We start from the raw sequence: 19,075 nt of genomic DNA, 5'->3' as shown, positions 1-19,075 counted from the left end.
AAATCGCTTTTAACAAGTCTATTATCATATCATTTTACTGTGGTGTTGAGTTGAATCGTCAGCGTCTTCGCTGTTTGTGGTTTCGGTGGGGTTGGTGTCCATTGCTGTTTCGGGGTCGCTCAGCGAAGAGCTTCGGGTATCCGACGTATTCTGGTCTTGGGATGTTGTAGGGCGTGCCGCGTCGTTATTAGCCTTGTGTTTCGCGTCGTATAGTTTCTGGCCAGTTTTACGAATAGCGGTTAACTCTTTCCTCGTGAGGATCTTTAGTTTGCCGTTCTTCCTACTCGTGCCACTCCCCACTTTATTGGCACTCGCAGGACTCGCACCATCTAAAGATGTGCTCACCACCAAAACGGACAGATCACCACAACGGACACTTTTTCGTCTGCTCAACTTTAAAATCGCTTCAGCGTCCTAGGAAGGAAACCACTCTCGTATACTACCGCTGGTTTCAACCTTCCAGACATCCTCCATTTACGTGCTACCTTTGCTGCTTCAAATATTGTCCGTTTAACCATATTAAATGCTTTCTGGTCCTGGGCCTCTACCACCTTCCTGGCCTTAGCCACCAAGTCTTCTTCCTTACGCTGCACCGAGTGCCGAGCTTGAGCCACTGTCAACACTCCCCCCGATTGGAGTGGTGAGTTTTTCATAGCTCGCCGTTGTTTTTGGATACGCTGCGCATAATGAGTCCTCCCCAGATCCCTCTTAGTCTGCAGGAGCTCGGTTGCACTGACTAGCGACCCCCTGATAAACCGACTAATATCGTGTGCAAACTCTGGGTCCAGATCCCGGTCTTCTTGGAGGACGTCCTCTAACTTGTCAGCCACCTTGTTCATCTGCCTGAGCGTCAACGGCGTGGAAAATGGTGATGAACGCATGCCTCCTGAGCTTGAAGGTGGCGAGGGTGTCTTCTTTGCCTGGCGCTCTTCAAGAATCTGAAGAACTAGCTGTGGGTTGAATGGCCAGATCCCCGTCTTCTGAAATGAAGAGAGGATGGTGCTCTTCTTGAATGTCCGCACGCGAACCTCTTCAATACAGCTCAGAAACTCAACCTTGGTGATGTTGACGAGGACGTCTCGAACCAGCAGATCGAGTGCCTTCGCGTGGTAGTGTTTCAATGGCTGGAAGACCACCACATCCAGTGGCTGCAGGAGATGCGTCAGATTTGGAGGCAAGCCGAAGGGCACGATATTATGGGCGTCACAGTAGGTAATAAACTCCCTGGTATGATGTGAACCGTGCCCGTCAAGGATGAGAAGGCGCTTTCTTCCCACTGTTTTCTTCCTTGTATGCTTGTCAAAGTGTTCAAGCCATTCTAAGCCTACTTGATCATTTGTGTAGCCACTCGGGGTCGGTCTGACGGCTGTATCTGGGTTTAATTCAGGCTGTGCATACCATTGAGCCATATGGACTTGCCCAGCCACGATCAAGAAGGCGGGTATGTATTCCCCGCCAGCAGATATTGCCTCGATCGCAGTCGCAGACTCCCTGTTTTCGGGAATGCCAAAATAATGAGCTCTCTTGCGCTTTGTGACGATCATTTCATTCTTCCCAATGCCAATGCGAAATCCAGTCTCGTCCATATTCCATATATCTTCTGGCAATATCCCTTCTGTCTGATAGACGGCAGAGAGCCTCTGGAAATACTCCGTAACTCGGCTCAGATCTTCTGACGCCTGGCGGTCAGCGTGAAGCTTCCTCTGTACAGTGATGGATAGAAACGTATTGAAACTGAAACAGAGCTCAGTGTCAGTTTCAATCACTGAAACGGAGGTCTGTTCCGATTTCGTTTCATATGTTTCATATGTTTCATACTTATCCTTCATCTGGCCGAGAAGCAACGTATGAAAACGCTGTAAACTGGATATCTTGACCAATTATCTAGTTACTGAACTTGAATGACAATCGGCGTGACAAAACTCATCCGTGATGCCCTTCTTGCGCGGTTTGTCGAGGTCAGGTTTCGCATCGTCGGATTTACAAAGTGGGGCTGACATTTCAAAAGTTCCGAGTCTGAGTTAAGTTCAGCATAAAAAGAGCGCTTTAAACAAGTGTGGTGGCATTTCAAAGCCAGATATGGAGATATTAAACCAGAGAATTGAATAGTGACATTTACATTGGGAGTTATGGCGATATTTATACTATATGCTGAAACTTACTGAAACTCTGAAACTGAAACGGCAAGGCGTTTCAGTGAAACGATACAGAGCACAGTTTCATATCATATGAAACTGTATCTGAAACGTCTATGTTTCTATCCATCACTGTCGGCAAAGGCCACCCTGCTGCCTTTGCCAAGCCATGATTTGAGGCATTCCGTCGCCTCAATACTTTCAATGCCCATGCGATTCCTACGGTCTGTAATAGTGATCTTTGTACCCGAAAACAGGCGTTCTGGCTCCGCCGACATTGCCGGAATGGACAATACATCTAAAGCCATAATAGATAGAGCCGGGTAAGACTTCCTCTGAGTAGGCTCAAGCCACCAGGATCGAGGATCCGTCACTTCTGGTACTATTGGAGCAAGAAGATACTTTGTGTACTCGTCCTGACTGAGGCTGCTCCCTTTCCTCTGCTGCGCCCACTTGTGAAAGGAGTTCTTGACCTTATTACCTGCTTCTGACGTCTGAGTAGGGACTGTAACCGCAGTGGATTTATATTCTTTGGTCCAGAAATCCAACATTTGTTTCCGACAAGGCTCCCGCCAGTCTGAAGGCCAATTGTTGTCAATATAGTCCCACTTCCACTGTGGAGATAATACTAGTGCTGCAATATAGACCGGCGATCTGTCCGTCAAGCTGTAATACTTATCCAGCTTGGCCCAGCCGGAGTTGCAACAAGGACTCATGAACGGGTCATCCGCATATTTTTCCTTTGCAGTCTCAAAACTGCTCAAGGAGGAAGTCCATTGTCGGCAATACTCTGTCAATGGTTGCATTGCGACCTTCTGTCCCTGTTGTGGCATCATAGAAGAACAACAGGAAGTCCTGGAGCTTTTGCAATTCTTGCCAGTCCTTTTCCGACAACAGGTCGTCGCTGTTCTCTTGATACTGGTGGCAAAAGAGGTTGATCGCAGTCTTAAGCTTCGTTGCAGTACGGATCATCGCATACCAAGAGTTCCAGCGAGTAGAGTTGTCCCGTACGAGGTTGCGGCCGCCACTGAGCTCTCTGAAATTGGCCAAGCGTTGTGGGCTCCGCTGGATATATGCCACGATATTATGTAGTTTCCCAAGAGGCCCCTTGCGTCGCCATTGCTCCATCTCGAGTTCCGTGGGCGTTGTCAAGGCGCTCGTATTATTCTCATCTGCAAGAGATTCATCGTTGGTCTGAAAGAGAAAGGACTGAGCGGCTAGGTTTATGATATGGCCGTTGCAGCGCAGGCGGTGGTGTTCCGCATTGTAGACAATCTGATACTGGTCGAAAGGTACTATTCACGGGCCACTTAGCATGGGTCACGGGCTGTGAATGCATTGTGGTCTGTAAACCCCCGCTGTACAATGCGTGAGCTGGCTATATGACGTACGTACGAGTAGAAAGAGCCTTCATCATTGTACCGTTGTTGTCTGCATTGTCCATCATGAAATAGCCCACTTTGGAGGCAATTCCATAGTCGTTGATAATTTCCATAACACAGTCTGCCATATTTGGGCCCGAGTGCTTGCCGTCGAGTTCTCTCAAAGCCAGAACGGAGTATTCTAACTGGCCGGATTCGGATGTATAGTGTGCAACAATGCCAAGAATCGCAAGGGCATTAGGCGAAGTCCAGAGATCAACTGTGAAGTGTACTTTCGAGAGAGCTAACTGGGTCTCGCGTTTGACTCGAAGTTTCTGGGTCTCATATGTCCGCAAAGTACAACTGCGTATGGTTGAAGGAGAGTTTGGCAGCCAGTTGTCGATCGCTGGATTCAGGAAGCAAAGTAAGGCCCTGAATTCTGCTTGCTTTGCCATACGAAAAGACACACTGCAGGTCGTGATCCACTGTCGTATAGTTGTTCGAGGACGGCAGGGTCTACATCGTGAGTTGCAATCGTGGATAGACAGCGGCGTTTATAATCGGTGGTTTGATGGGCCTTTTCGAAGGCGTCGACAAATTGTGGCTTGCATCAATGCAGTTCGGGTTTCTTGGGTAGAAGATATATCGATATTATGCCGGTCCTTTAGATGGGTTGAAATAACAGTTGTTCCACCAGACTCGAGATACTCCTTTGCGCAGTACTTGCAGCGCCATATTGACTTCCCCTTCGCATTAAGAGTAACCTCATTGCGGCCAACAGGTGTATAGTGCCACACTTTCGAGTAGCGCCTTTTTGTAGCCGCCGAGGTGGTTATGGAAGGAGAGGACAGTGTAGGATCATGACATGGTGAATCAAGATTGTCTAATGGCTCGCTCCCAAGCCGCGAAAGCATATCAGAAGGCTGCGACGACATTATGTTGATACATTGTAATGGTCTTAGTGAGCATAATGACAATAGACTAAGCTAATACGGACGGATGCAGAAATATGAAAAGGGGAGGGGAGTTTGAATGAGCCCCTGAGAATCGAGCCAATCTCGCTTGCCACAGGTTCCCTGTATGGGCTGCTTGGGAAGGAACCTTAAAGCGCAAGCTGAAAAAAGTCTTCGGGCTAACCTATAGTGCCTTAAAGACGCAGATATTTGACCTCTGTTGTGCTCGTTGAGTCATGGAAATCACTATGTTCTAGTATCAATACGGCAATATATGGTCATATCCCGGATGCTAATATCATACGGCCACCATATGAGATTATGGGATATCATACGGTCACCATATCATATCATATGGTAATATCAATATATGGTAATATGTATTGCCATATCGCAAATACTATTGGACACACTGGTTGTGTCAGTAGTTGAATTACACCTGATGGCCTCATCATACACACAATCCAAAGCTTCACAGCCTCAGCAAGGGCCTCAGCGATGGTCTCAAGCGCTATAACCTTTCTCTCTTCGAGGCCCTTCTCTGCTACCTCGGCAAACGAAGCCAAAGCAGGAACTTGTGCTGAAGTGGCGAGAGAAGCCGCACCATTACCCCAGGCTCGTAACTGTTGTGCTGCGCGCTGTGCAACAACGCGCCAGGCGTCATCCGGATCGTCATCTGCGCCGCTGAGCCGTCGGTTCAGGTCCCAAAAAGCTCGTACAGCAGCACGAGCTCCAGGTGGAACCTAGAGAGCCTGGTTAGTAACTCAATACTCGGCAGCGCAGAGATTGCTTTACCGGCTTGCATGTGTGGCCGTTCTTTGCGCAGTCCCAGCATGCAGCACCATTATCTATCCCATACATGTCAGCGTAGCAGGTGTGACCTGATTCAACCAAGCGTACTCCGTACTATCCTGAGAGGCACATTCATGGCCAGGCGCTTTGGTGGCGCGGGTGACGCAGGGGCGGCATGGGAAGTCACGAACTGCGCCACGGGGAGGGGCCTTCTTCGTCTGTTTCTTCTGTTTTGGAGGGAAAATTAGCAGTCGTCGCTTCGCACGAGGGCCTCCTGGATCGTACGGTGATTTTGGATGGGGATTCGCGGACGTCGGGTTGGGATAATCTTTTCCTTTTGATTGTGATGTTCCTGCAGCGAGAGCCTCCCTCTGTCGTACTAGCGGTTGCTGCTTCGCTTACGTCGACGGAATCTGTTGTGGGCATAACTCTGTTGTTGATAACTAGTCTTTTGACGGCTATGATGGTACGAAAGGGAAGGTGGAAACTAGATTGGAAAGGATCTAGGTTCTACTAAATATTCGGGTGATGAACAGCGTGGATTCTGTTTCTGGTCCGGGCGAAGTTCCGCAAATAGCCTTGGAACTGATCCGTAGCGGATCAGTTGCATCACCGAAGCGGGGTAGTGCGGTGAGCATTTTTGTAATGAGACGGCCATCATCAGTCCCCCTTTTCCTACCGGCATCAAAAGAGCTTGTGCGTTCCCGAGTGATGGCGCGCCCACCCAATGCGATCGATCAACACCGTGAATACGTCACCCATCTTTACCTCAACGGGGTCTCGCGGAGCAGGATCAAGCACAAGCTTCGAAGACACCATCATGTCACTGCCAATCTCAGCACAATTTCTCGCCGAATCGCAAGCTGGGATCTCCCGCGTCAGCAAACCCGCACCAAAGAAACCCCAGAACTGATCGAGACCACCCGCGACCTGATATTTCGCGTTGGGCTTACCGAGAAACAAACACTGAGCGTTTTACAGAAGCAGGGTTGGCCGATCACGAAACGAGGTCTGAAGCGCATCAGGCTGCACCCGGACCGCCGCTGGGTACGCAGAATCAAGAGCGATGAAGAGCGCCTTGCGCTGCTGGAAAAGACAGAGCAGGTCATTATCGAAATGACACGACGTTCTAATGCTATTTCCGGATATGGAAAAAGTCTCCTTCAGCCTTATCTTCGTCAGCAAAAGCAGCTCTGGGTGCCTAGAGACCCTCTCTTTGCGATGTACAAAATTATGTTCCCGAATGAGATCGAGATGCGGAAAAGAATGTTCCGCAGAAAGAAGGGGCAGTTTCTTGTGCCGGGACCGAATTACCAGTGGTGTATTGACGGCCATGACAAACTCAAAGCGTATGGTTTCGAGATCTATGCCGCGATCGATGCTTACTCCCGCAACATTATCTAGTTCTATGCCGGCCACTCCGCAACGACCGCCTTGAGCGTTTTAAAACAATATTTGGCCGCCTGTGGCGCCTACGGAATTCGGCCATGGTATCTGCAGGCAGATAGAGGCAGCGAAACGCCACTGGTCGCAGCGGCCCATTGGAACTTTGCTTTGGCGGCAGATGGACGAGTGGAGTGGAATGGGCGGGTCCTTCAGCAAGGAAAGCGCCTAAAGGATTCTTACAAGGCTGCACCAAGCACCAAGAACGTGAAAATAGAGAAATGGTGGGAGAGTATGCTGCACATCTCCTCCCGGCAGTGGGTTGACTACTTTGGGGAGCTCGCCAGAGACGGTGACTTCGATGGCGATATGTTGGAGGATCAGATTGCCATCTACGCAGTATATGAAGATATATTACGCCAAGAACTGTTCGACTTTGTGGAGGCGTGGAATCTTCATCGAATCCGCCTTCAGAAGAATCGTCCCCACGTGGTTCACGGCCAGCCCTGGATGAACTACCATTACCCAGATCCCGACAAGGCGTGCAACTGGGGTATCCCCATTGACCACTCAGTTCTGGCTGAATTAGAGCGGCCATTGGCTGACATCGATGTTAATACTTGCTTAGAGCCAGAGACAAAAGATTGGTGCCGCCAAGTCCTTGTCGAAATGGGCTACAACCACGTTGCCCTTGGAACTCACCATGAGCCTGACAAATTGCGGCCGTTCAAGCGTTTCTACCTAGGCCTTCGAGACAGGATCATTCAACACATCGAGAGTGGCCGGCAGCCTCTATTGGCATATCGCAAGGCGCCAACAGGTGGCATCGCTGAATATGTGAGCCTCACCGTTTCCGTGCGAGTTGGCGAATCTGATTACATATAGGAAGCATTATACGAGCAAGCAAATCAGGCCTTCCACTATGAGCTTGGTGATACGGAACCAACAGAACAGCCACTTGTTGAACTAGGATATGAGGATGAAGAAGGGAACGACATAGAAGGAATCAGTGATGACGAGGATGGCGAGATTTCTGATGAGGAACCCGAGTAGTCAATCCTTCCTGTTATGTCGGACAGCAAATGTTACAGGAATCTTAGTCCCTTTGAAGCGTGTGGAATGTGCTGGTGGAAGTACTCCTGCAATATCGGTGGTAGAGGGTGGGGCTTGATCGCTCCCAAAGTTTTGAGCAACGGACTCTCGGCTTACCTGTTATTCTTGTCAGCACTAGACTGTGTAATGGGGTGATTTGGTCTCTTACAAACTCCGGGCCCAAAACTTCTTCACCGTCTTCTTCGTCCACTTCATTTTCGTCGTCTACCATGCCTTCACGCCCCTTATCGCCAGGGATGCTGCGAAACACTACATCATGAAGAGGATCTTCCACTTCGCTGAGGTCTACCACATCTTCACGGACAACGATTTCGTCAAAAACATCTTCACGCTCATCGTCTGTTGGGCTCTGGCTGGAGGGGGTCGGAACAGGTTCTTCTTGCTTCAACTAGACGGGTATCTCTTGCTTGGCCTGATCCATGTTCCTAGCGCCATCCTCTTCCGTCATCTGTCTTTCCTTTTTGACGCGCTTCTTGTGTCCGGTGGCAGGGCTCGTATCCTCTTGCTTGATCTTCCGTTTCTTTTCTTCTTTGACCGGCGTCGAATATTCATCTGGCCTCAGCGGTGTGACTGGCTCCTGTTTATCAACAACAAACGTGGATGTCAGAACCACCAATACCTTCAATTGCCCTGCCTGGTTGTTTCCAAAGTGCCCGGATGCGAGCATGCTTGACGGCGTAGCGTACTTATCGGTATTGGAGACGGTAACGATCTTCTTGCCAGAGAAACTAGAAGCGTACGATAAGCTCCAGAGATCTCTGTTAGTGAGATCGATCGCAGGCGGGAGCGGACGGAGATGGTCGAACAAAATTGCGGTGAACGAAGGCCACGTCAGTAAATCTGCCGAGGAAAACTTGATCACGGTGTCCTTCAGAGGCAACACGGTCTCTGGGATCTCGACTGCAAGCCCATTGAAGTATCTTGTCTCCAAACTCACTAGCAGGAGACTTATATGGACCCATTGATAGCCAGTTCGCTGCCTCATAGGTTTTCTGGTGCTTCCTTTAGAACTTTGAATAGCTCGGCTGGCCGCGGATGCGACAGACATAAAATGGGGATTGCTTGACGACTGAGAGGGAGCTATAACTGCCCGCGTGTTCACCGTATCAGCTGAGAAAATCTTGTTGGGGAGGAGTTGAGCGGCGCGTCTGATGCTCATCGATGACACTGGTTTTGGTCCGTCACGCAGCAGCAGACTTGCTGGGCTGACTGGCCGTGGCGGAGAGTCCTCGACTTCTACCACCTCATCATATGGGCCAGGAAGTGCTGGAGTTTTAGACCTGGCTCGTTGCTGGGTCCGAAAGGGGTTGGCTAAGCCGCAACGGCCACAATAGTTGGCGCTTATATATGTGGTGGTGAAGAGGTCATAGTGCTTCTTTCCGTCTTGGATGCAATAGATATGCCCGGAGGGGATCTTTGAGGGATCCATTTGGCTTGACGAGAGATGAGAGCAAGTTGAAGGAGACGAGGAGAGGAATCCTGTTTCAGACCGAGCTTTTTAATTAAGGAGAACAAAACAACATCGTCCTTCCTTTACGGTGGATGATGTCGCTAGACCGGTTTAAAACAGGAGGTTGCTGCGCTTGTCCGCTGCTGATCAGAAGCGGGGTTGGTGCGGTGATTCTCCGTCCGCCCATCGTGATCCTCATCGCGAGATGAACGTTGTCGCCAGCTCGTCCTTCACTATTGTGCATTCAAATCGCGACTATAGCAACCGAAATTCTTGTATTGACTTTATATAGAAAGATCAATTGAGAATTGTTGAGAAACGAATTCGCGATATGGCGCTGAAAATCATCTGTCTAGCGGCAAATGGTTCGCCATTTTACAGTTGACGTACCGAGTAACCTCAATTGATCGATTAGACTGGCAGCAGGCCGCGCGAGCCCGCTGCTAGTCCGCGGTACATGTTTGATGGCGACCCGAAGTACCCAGATGACTAGGGACGTAAGACCCTAAACCTAAAACGAAACAACCGGGGGGTTTTGCAACAGTGCTCCCTATCGCCCACCGTACTGACCCCCAAAGACTGTCTTATTCAAGGTGCCTTGGGACAATACGCTGACAGCACGAAGTGCATTGCAGGCGCAACGAACCGCGACATGTTATCGATAACGGATCTGCAAGATGTGCAAGACGATTATCAGGACGGCATCTACTTCAGGGGTGAAGGAGGGCGACTGACTGCCCTTTCTCACTTGTCACGCACGTGTAAATATTTCCGGAAAATCGCGCATCCGAAACTGTTCTACAGCGCGTTCGACTCGCAAAAACGGCGGTATCTCTTCTTAAGACTTTTTACTCATACCGGACCTTGGTACCGCTGTAATCGAGCTAGAGGTTGGTGGATACGAGCATGATCACTCGGAGAGCCGGACTCTCATCTTTCAAAAGAAGGACAAATGCCTTTCAATAGATTTGCTCTCCCAGAACTTCGTCACCCCTGAACAACCACCACCGCCATTGAAGTATGGTGATAGCGACAATGCATGGGATCTAGGAAGCTAGCAACACATCTATCGGCAGTTCAAAGCTATCAGGATAAAAGGCGGCTAGCTTCCCCTATAGATAACCAATACAAGGACCAATCCACTGGTCAATATGACACCTAGCTAGCGGTTTTTGATAATCCATTGTGTGCCTCAACAAAGGACACTGTTCGCATTGTTGCAGAAGTGGGACTCAAAAACTGAGCGCTGTCCTGCTTGCACTTCCGGAATGACCTCCAGAGAGAGCGAACGCCTCTCTACTGGAAGTGGCAACTAGTTTCGATGACATACTCTGTCATCCAGAATTTCAAACGGAGTGCTTACAACCGTGCGGACATTATTACAATAGAACTCTATCGAAATGCTCAACGTTCAAGACTCAAATCACTCACTTTTGTAGCCCGAACTTCGTAATTACGGTTGCATTTTCGCCCAGTAATACTGGCACAAAATACCTGTACATGCTCTTGACAGCCGCTGGGAACAGAAGAGCGGAAGTTCTGTTTGTTTTCCGAGGTTTTGTAATCTGATCTGACGGAAATGACTGTCCTTACTTTGATGGATGCGATCGACACGAAATCTTGTTCACTTTCTGTGTGTGACAGAAGAGATATTAAAACAATATTGTGTCTAGCGAGAGCGTCGTTTAATAGTTGTCAGGATGTGCGGGACAGATTTTACAAACTGTGTCACCGACAGCCATCTGGCTCCCGAGTTTCTTCTTGAATTCTGAACTGAACAAATTTGGCCTGCTACCCCAAAACCCCAAAACCCCGCCGCTCTCCCCCCTTCCCCCAAAGTCCTCCACCGGAGCACCTCTTGTCTGAGACCAGCATCTCAGGTGAAGTCAAACTCTCCTAAGGCCTTCGTCTGTTGCAGTTAAGACCCCGATGAAGCCACAGCTCCAGATGCATGGTCGGGTGGCCTAAAATCTCAACCTCCACTACTTGTGCTGCTAACAGCTGCCGGGAAGTAAGAACTTTTACATGGGGAGAGTTGTGTCGACGGCAGCGAAGAAGACCAAGTGTTGTTATTGGATAGGGCTGTCGTTCTACGTATGGTTTATGCGATGCCAAATAATGCCACTACATGAAGGTGTCGCTATGAACCCCTGAATGTTGAGTCTATGCCAAGCTAGCCAGATTTCCAGTTCTTCTTTCTTCAATGCTATTGATTTGTTGATTTCCAGGCACGCTTCTGGCGAACGCCCGGGAACAATCAATGCATCACAACGCCTGATTTTCGTGCAAACGTCAAAACGAAAAGTTCAATAACATCAGACGACGTTTTGGAGCCTTCTAGTGACCATTTACCTGACCTTGACGAGAGCCAAGCCTCTGAATGTCAATCCTCGCGACCTGGCACGGCCTCTGCAACCTCTCGCGCGAAGCCAAGAACCTCATGGAGTCCATATTGCCAATACATGTATCGTTTGTATTTTAGTTACTACACTGATGCTAGTCCAGACCCTGGATGTTGATATCCAAACAAGTCAGTTTGCCGCGCCGGGGTCCCGAGCCGTCGGCCAGATTCCGATGCGCTAAGCTGCCCTGCTTTGCTGACTTCGCTCTTTCGATAAGAAAGACCCGGCTTCATTTAGGCAGCAGTACCAACATGCGGGCTGTGCTTTGCTGATCAGTCGGGTACGTCGGCAGCCCTGCCGCCCAGCAAATTTGTTATGTGAAATTTGCGCAGGCCCTTACGATAGACTACAAATAAAGTCCTGGCTTCACCGACGTCCTCTGGAACTGGAGTTCTTTTGGACCCCTCTATCAAGGAAGGCTACTTGACGGTTTGTCTCCATATCCGCATTAGTATTACTTGCCGCTTTCTTTACTGCCCTGGTCCAACATGGCCAAGGTCAACGAACATGCGTTCGAGCTCTGGAAGCGACACGTCTGTCAACCTCGTATGGACAGTGAACTGGTAGCCCTTCAACTACTATGTGACACTCATCCTGGCTACCACATCACCCGCACCGAGCCTGGAACTTGTGACTTAATCGGCTATGCTGAGGCGGGCCATGCCACCAAAACGCTGGATCTTGTTGCGGGCTACGATGCTACACGCAATTACAAGTCTAGTGGCACAAGTACCTGCTCAATTCCCGACTGTTCGTTGCCTGGCTGCTTGCTTCTCGACGTCAGTCCCGGTACACTTCAGGATGAGATCCGTTTTGGCTGTTGGAGATACTCCTGGAATGAACACGAGCTTATGGTTTACGAAATTGGCTATTTCGACCTCTACAATACCCTCGTCAAGCAGCTATATGTATTGGCACCAACTGGAGACGAGGTTCAAAATGGGTTCCATAAGCATACCGACGCCTTAATCCTAGCTGCAGGAGCTTGGACCAAGGCCTTGCATGAACAGATCTACGTCTTCGACAATTCGACGTGGGAAAAATCTTCTTCCATGTTCCGAAGTGTGCAAGGCGTCTCATGGGATGATTTGATTCAAGAGCCTGCGGTGAAAGACAGCCTGCTGAAAGACGTACTCTCCTTCTTCAAGTCTCGAGAATCGTACGCATCAATGGAAGTACCCTGGAAGCGAGGCATTATCCTACATGGCGTCCCAGGCAACGGTAAAACTCTCAGTATCAAGGCTCTCATCAACTCTCTTTCGACTCTCGACCCGCCTATTCCCGCTCTTGTTGTGAAGTCATTTGACAACGAGTGCAGCGGGCCAAAATGGGCCATGAAGGACGTGTTCTCACAAGCACGCGCCATGGCACCTTGTGTACTCATATTTGAGGATCTCGACAGTTTGGTCGAAAATGAGACACGTAGTTACTTCCTTAATGAGGTAGACGGTATCGAAACCAACGACGGCATTTTAATGATCGGGTCGACAAACCATCTTGGGAAGCTGGATGACGCCATCACCAAGCGGCCTAGCCGTTTTGATCGGAAGTTCCATTTCAAGCTCCCCGAGGAGCCGGAGAGGGTTGCCTATTGTCGACAGTGGGCTAACAGGTTTGCCGATAAGGGGACTGTCGACTTTCCAGACGAGCTCTGCGATGTTATTGCGAAGCTGACCGACGGTTTCAGCTTTGCATATCTCAAGGAACTCTTTATCTCCTCGCTGCTGACTCTCAGCCATGGTCAAATCACCCATGGCAACAACACTGATGTGAACAACATTGATGTCAACGGCGCTGATACCCACAACGCTGATGCCGATAACTCGAGTGCTAACGGCATCGCTGCCAATGATGCCAGCGTCGATAACACTGATGCCAACACCCCTGATGCCAAGGGTACCGATGCCGACAACGGCGCTGACGACGCTGATACGCCAGGTGTAGATGTCACCAAAGACGAAGATATGGCCACAGGAAAGAACGATACCAGGGCGGAGAAGAGTGCGGAAGAAGACAAGAAGGGCGAGGAGACTCCAGCGAAAGCTAAAAGAGTCATGCCAACGGTGCAGACTCCTGACCACCTGAAGAATAATATGCTTCTGAGGATAGTCAGAAAGGAGGCAAAGGTGCTTTGGGACCAGATGGACAACTCTGTAGAAGAGGACTGAAAACCAAATAAATTAAATGGTCACTGGTCTGCATTATTATACCTGCAGACGTAGTCCGACCCGATATATATGAAACGCTTCGCCCTTACGGACAGTAATGCGAGGCTGCAAGCGACATCATATGAACCGGAACAACTTAGTATGAGACAGACTAATTTTATTTTGGTACAAACACGCTAGCTTTAGACCGAGAAGTGTCAGGATTCTATACCTGCTGTTGTGCCTGTGAGCGATGGTGTAACGTCGGGGCCCCAACCGGCCGCCTTTTCCACCTAATTGCTAACTTTTAAATATTCTACAACGTAGGTGCATAGTTTGGGCCAGCACGGTGAGTGGGCCACTTTCCGCCGAAACACCTACCCATCTCCCTACATGTCAAATATCCACCTAAAAAAAATGGATTCCACATCAAACAAAAGCCGATTACTGTTAGCTGTTGAAACTTTAGAGCAAGATCCAAAACTAAGCATCAGGGCCGCTGCAAAGGTCTATAGTGTGTCTCTCGAAGTACGCTCAAGCGACGACGCAAGAGTACGCCATCAAGACGGGATGCTATGGCTCCCTGCCAGGAACTTACCAAACTGGCGGAATCCACAATCGTGGAATACATCATTGACTTAGACTCACGATCATTTCCTCCCCGGCTGACTGGTGTGCAAGATATGGCGAATCGCTTGCTTGCGGAACGCATCGCGCCTCCCGTGGGACCACGATGGGCTTCAAAGACCTTGTAAAGCGCCACCAAGAGCTCACTACACGCTTTACGCGCAGATATGACTATCAGAGGACCTTATGCAAAGATCCAAAGCTAATTGGGGACTGGTTGGAGCCTGTACGCAACACAGTCGCGAAATATGGCGTACTTGATGAGGATTTTCATACCTTTGATGAGACTGCGTTGTGATGGGCATGATAATAACAAATATGGTAGTTATAAGCTCCGAAAGACGTGGCATAGTAACTTTAGCCCAGCCAGGCAATAGGGGACGGGTTTCAGTAGTCCAAGGCATTAATTCTCAAGGTCAGGTCATTCCGCCATTTATCATTGTTGCGATTACACAGGAACGTAAAATATCAATGTCAAGATGAATATAAGACGCAGATTATGGATCAGAGAGCTGTTGTTGCTTCCACCGCCGTCTTTGGCGGCGGAACCAGTACTCGTGCCACGCCCCACTTTATTGGCACTCGTGGGACTCGCACCATCTAAAGATGGTGCTCACCACCACAACGGCCACACCACCACAGCGGCCACTTTTTTGGACTGTGAATGTTAGAATCTCTTTAACGCTCTAGGAAATAGCCCAGACTCGTACACTACAGCTGGTTTTAGCTTCCCGGACATCCTCCATTTACGTGCAACTTTGGCCGCTTCGAATATCACCCGTTTGACCACCTTAATTGCCTTCTCATCCGCAGCTTGCACCATCCTCCTCGCCTTAGCAACTGCGTCTTCTTCTCTCTGCCGCACCATATGCCCGGCCCCGGCCACTGTTAGTACCCCTCCTGACTGAAGCGGCGAATTCTTCATCGCCCTGCGTTGTTTTTGGACGCGCTGCGCATATTGCGTCCTCCCTAGATCCCTCTTCGTCTGTAACAGCTCCGTAGCGCTTATCAGGGACCCTCTGATAAACCGACCAATATCGTGTGCAAACTCCGGGTCCAGGTGCTGGTCTTCTTCAAGGAAATCCTCTAGCTTGTCTGCCACCTTATTCATCTGTCTAAGTGTCAACGGCGTGGAAAACGGTGATGAATGAAGTCCTCCCGTGCTTGAAGGAGGCGACGGTGTCTTCTTTGCCTGCCGTTCTTCCAGAATCTTGAGAACTGACTGTGGGTTGAATGGCCAAATTCCAGTCTTCTTGAACGAAGTCAGAATCGTGCTTTCCTTGAATGCCTGCCTGCGGACCTCTTCAATGCAGCTGAGGAACTCGATCTTGGTGATGTTGACAAGCCCATCTCGAACCATGACGTCAAGCGCCTTTGCGTGGTAGTGCTTCAAAGGCTGGAAGACCACCACGTCCAGGGGCTGTAGCAAATGGGTGAGATTTGGAGGCAAGCCAAAGGGCACGATATCGTGGGCATCGCAGTACGCGATGAATTCCTTCGTATGGTGTGAACCATGGCCATCAAGGATGAGTAGACGCTTTTTGCCTACTCTTTTCTTCGCTGTATGCTTGTCGAAGTGTTCAAGCCATTCCAGACCCACTTGATCATTTGTATACCCGCTCGGAGTCGGCCTGATGGCTGTATCTGGGTTCAATTCAGGTTGAGCATACCATTGAGCCATATGGACTTGGCCCGCCACGATCAAGAAAGCAGGAATATACTCCCCACCCGCCGAAATAGCCTCGATTGCAGTAGCAGACTCCCTATTTTCAGGGATTCCAAAGTAGTGGGCTCTCTTCCGCTTGGTAACGATCAGCTGGTCCTTACCAACGCCAATACGGAATCCGGTTTCATCCATATTCCAGATATCCTCTGGTAGTATTCCCTCTTCCTGGTAGACATGTGAGAGTTTCTGGAAGTACTCGGCAACTCGGCTGAGGTCTTCCGATGCCTGACGGTCAGAGTGAAGCTTCTTTTGAAGTCTCTTGCCGTAGTTGTGACGCCGTAGGAAGCGGGTAGTCCAATTAAGGCCAACCACTGGCGGATGTCCACGATGGGCCAGAGCCAGAGACCCAATCAACTACACGACTTACACTGGTTGATCAACTTAGTGTATTACACTCAACTAAATCAACTAAATCAGGACAATCCTGACTAATCAATTAAACTAAATTTGGGCCTCTCGTGTACGTGGATTTAGTTGATTTCAGTGTAACTGTTGATGGTTAAAGGGCTGCACATTTGATCTCGAACTTAGCTTCAGGGTAGGTTCGGCTGCGGGCGAGACGACAAGTCAGCTTCCTCCCCCTATTCTACATCCGTAATTTGTATTCTAACCAAAGTGCCTTAAGGTAGAGCCTCCGCTACTGCGTCGTGCGTCTGTTGATCCTTGGTTGATTGACTTCGGCATCTTTTTACCCATCTTGGAACCGTATTGCCATGTTTTGAATGCCGTGTAGCGGAACGATGGCTGATGCCTAGTTTATTGAAATATCTTCCTGCTAGCTAGCACCTGCTTGATCATCACATAACACCTATTTCTGGCCATCTACAACAAGTATCATCGCTTCTTTTCTGTAAGGGGTCGCCGGTCGGCCCCAGTAAGTTCCGTAAGGGGACACGCGGCTCATTCAGCTAACAAAAAAGAGAGAGCAGACGTTCTCGAGGGGTGGACTCTCTACTATGGTGGTTAACTGGGCAGTCAATGCTCAGGGGCTGGTTGTGAGACCCTCATTTGGTGGCGTTATCAGCATTGCCATCAACCCAGGTGCACGGCAACGAGTTAGTCCGTGACACTTTCACATTATGTCTTTATGTTTACTATGACCATGAGCGCTTCGGAATTCCTAGAATCGTCCCCAATTTCTATCGATGATGTCCCAATTGACTTCGAACTCCCAGTGCCTTCCACGCCTGCTTCTTCTGCCGAGAGCTCATTGACGCCGTTCTCCCCGCCGCCGACGACATTGCCCACTCCTGATAAGTACGATACGCGTCTTTGGGGACATTTTCCGGGTTGGGTATGGTCAGAAAGAAGCAAAGACAACTACTCATGGGCTTGGGAATATGGATACGACATACAACATGACGACGAGCGCAGATGGGTCTGCAAGCCGTGTATTCAGAAGAACGACCCCAGACCTAAGAATTTCGTTGCTATTGGCCTTCAGAATGCGCTGAATCACTTATACAAGGATCACGGAATATCTGCACCAGATAACAAGACAAAGTCCGGCTTGCAAAAGAAAGCCGAGGAGAAGCCAGGGAGCAAGAGGCCAAGATCGATTGTGGATATATGGAAGCTCGACCCTTTAAGACCTCGAGAACAGGCGATTGCCAACTCTATGATACGCGGATTTAATCGAAATCACTTTCAACGTCTCCTGATCGAGTGGATAGTCGACACGAATCAGCCCTTTAGTGTTGTTGAACATGAGAGACTCCGGGATATCTTCGAATACCTTAACCCTGCAGTCAAGATCACGAACGCCAACATCTCTGATACCACAGTTCGCGCGCTCATCAACTCCGAATTTAAAAAGCACAAGGCGCGCGTCATTGAAGCCCTGCGAAAGAGCCCCGGCTTAATACACGTCAGCTTTGACGGATGGAGGGCGCGGAATCGACACTCGTTATACGGTATCGTGTGCTTCTTCAGGGACGAGAATAGCAAGCCCCACAAGGTCGCTCTGGGGGTCCCCGAAGTCCGCAGACATTCGGGGAACAACATTGCAACAGAAGTCCTTTATACCATCGAGGCTTTTGGCATCGAGGAGAATATTGGGTATTTTACCCTTGACAATGCCGAGAACAACGACACAGCACTTGAGGCTATTGGCAAAAAGCTCGGCTTCAATGGCGCTCGAAGGCGAGGCCGCTGCTTCGGCCATATAGTCAATCTGTCTGCGAAGGCACTACTGTTCGGGAAGGATACAGACGCGTTCGAAGAACAACTTTCTGGTGCAGAAGCGCTGTCTGAAGCCGAATACGAACTTTGGCGACAGAAAGGGCCGGTTGGGAAGCTCCATAATTTCGTCGTGGATGTTGATCGATCGGACAGACTGACATACCTGTTGAAAGAACTTCAAGAGTACGACATATCCATGTCGGACGATCCGAAAATACGGTCAAAAAGCCCCGTCTCGGTAGTGCTAGATAACGATACGCGCTGGCTTTCCCAGCTCTATATGATCCGCCGCGCCTTGAGACTTCGAAGGTACTTCGAACTGCTAGTCGCGAAGTTCCGAATCCAATGGGAGGAGGAGAATACATCAAAAAGAACTGGCCAGTTGAAAAAGTCGGCTGTCCGGCCTCGAATCCTTAGAGACGAGAACCAACTTACGGCCAACGATTGGTCTGTACTTCAACACTTCGCGACGATCCTTGGATACTATGAAGATGCAGTCAAGACTCTAGAAGGCGACGGTTTAATCAGGAAACGCAAGAGGGGTTATACTGGTTCATATGGGAACGTTTGGGATGTGATCAATGGGTTTGAATTCCTGCTTGGCAAGCTCGAAAAATATAAGGCGATGGCAAAAGATTTTCCTGACCCCGAACAGTTCAGGATCAGCATAAATATGGCCTGGGAGAAATTAGACAAGTATTACACTATTCTCGACACAACACCGATATATTATACCGCCCTCGCACTCCACCCGGCATACAGATGGGGATGGTTCGAGCAGGCCTGGGTACATAAGCCCGACTGG

The 19,075-nt window shown here is 49.5% G+C and overlaps 2 protein-coding genes across 2 annotated transcripts; one reads left to right on the top strand and one right to left on the bottom strand.

Moving 5' to 3' along the window:
* Positions 1-2,257: 2,257 nt before the first annotated feature.
* On the bottom strand, positions 2,258-4,410 carry VFPPC_18546 (BED zinc finger domain-containing protein; the record flags this gene model as incomplete). Its single annotated transcript, XM_022430139.1, has 5 exons — positions 2,258-2,884; positions 2,940-3,416; positions 3,544-3,902; positions 3,944-4,073; positions 4,114-4,410. 5 exons carry the CDS (start codon positions 4,408-4,410, stop codon positions 2,258-2,260), a joined length of 1,890 nt encoding a protein of 629 aa, XP_022284965.1.
* A 7,667-nt stretch (positions 4,411-12,077) lies between these two features.
* Positions 12,078-13,757, top strand: VFPPC_12574 (proteasome-activating nucleotidase; the record flags this gene model as incomplete). The annotated part of the gene is made up of 1 exon (XM_018290396.1): positions 12,078-13,757. One exon carries the CDS (start codon positions 12,078-12,080, stop codon positions 13,755-13,757), a length of 1,680 nt encoding a protein of 559 aa, XP_018135623.1.
* Positions 13,758-19,075: the final 5,318 nt, after the last annotated feature.

This window comes from Pochonia chlamydosporia (genome assembly GCF_001653235.2).
Source record: "Pochonia chlamydosporia 170 chromosome Unknown PCv3seq00015, whole genome shotgun sequence".
Classification (NCBI taxonomy): Eukaryota; Fungi; Ascomycota; class Sordariomycetes; order Hypocreales; family Clavicipitaceae; genus Pochonia; species Pochonia chlamydosporia.
Note: the sequence above shows the minus strand (reverse complement) of the source record. Positions and strands in the feature narration are given on the sequence as shown.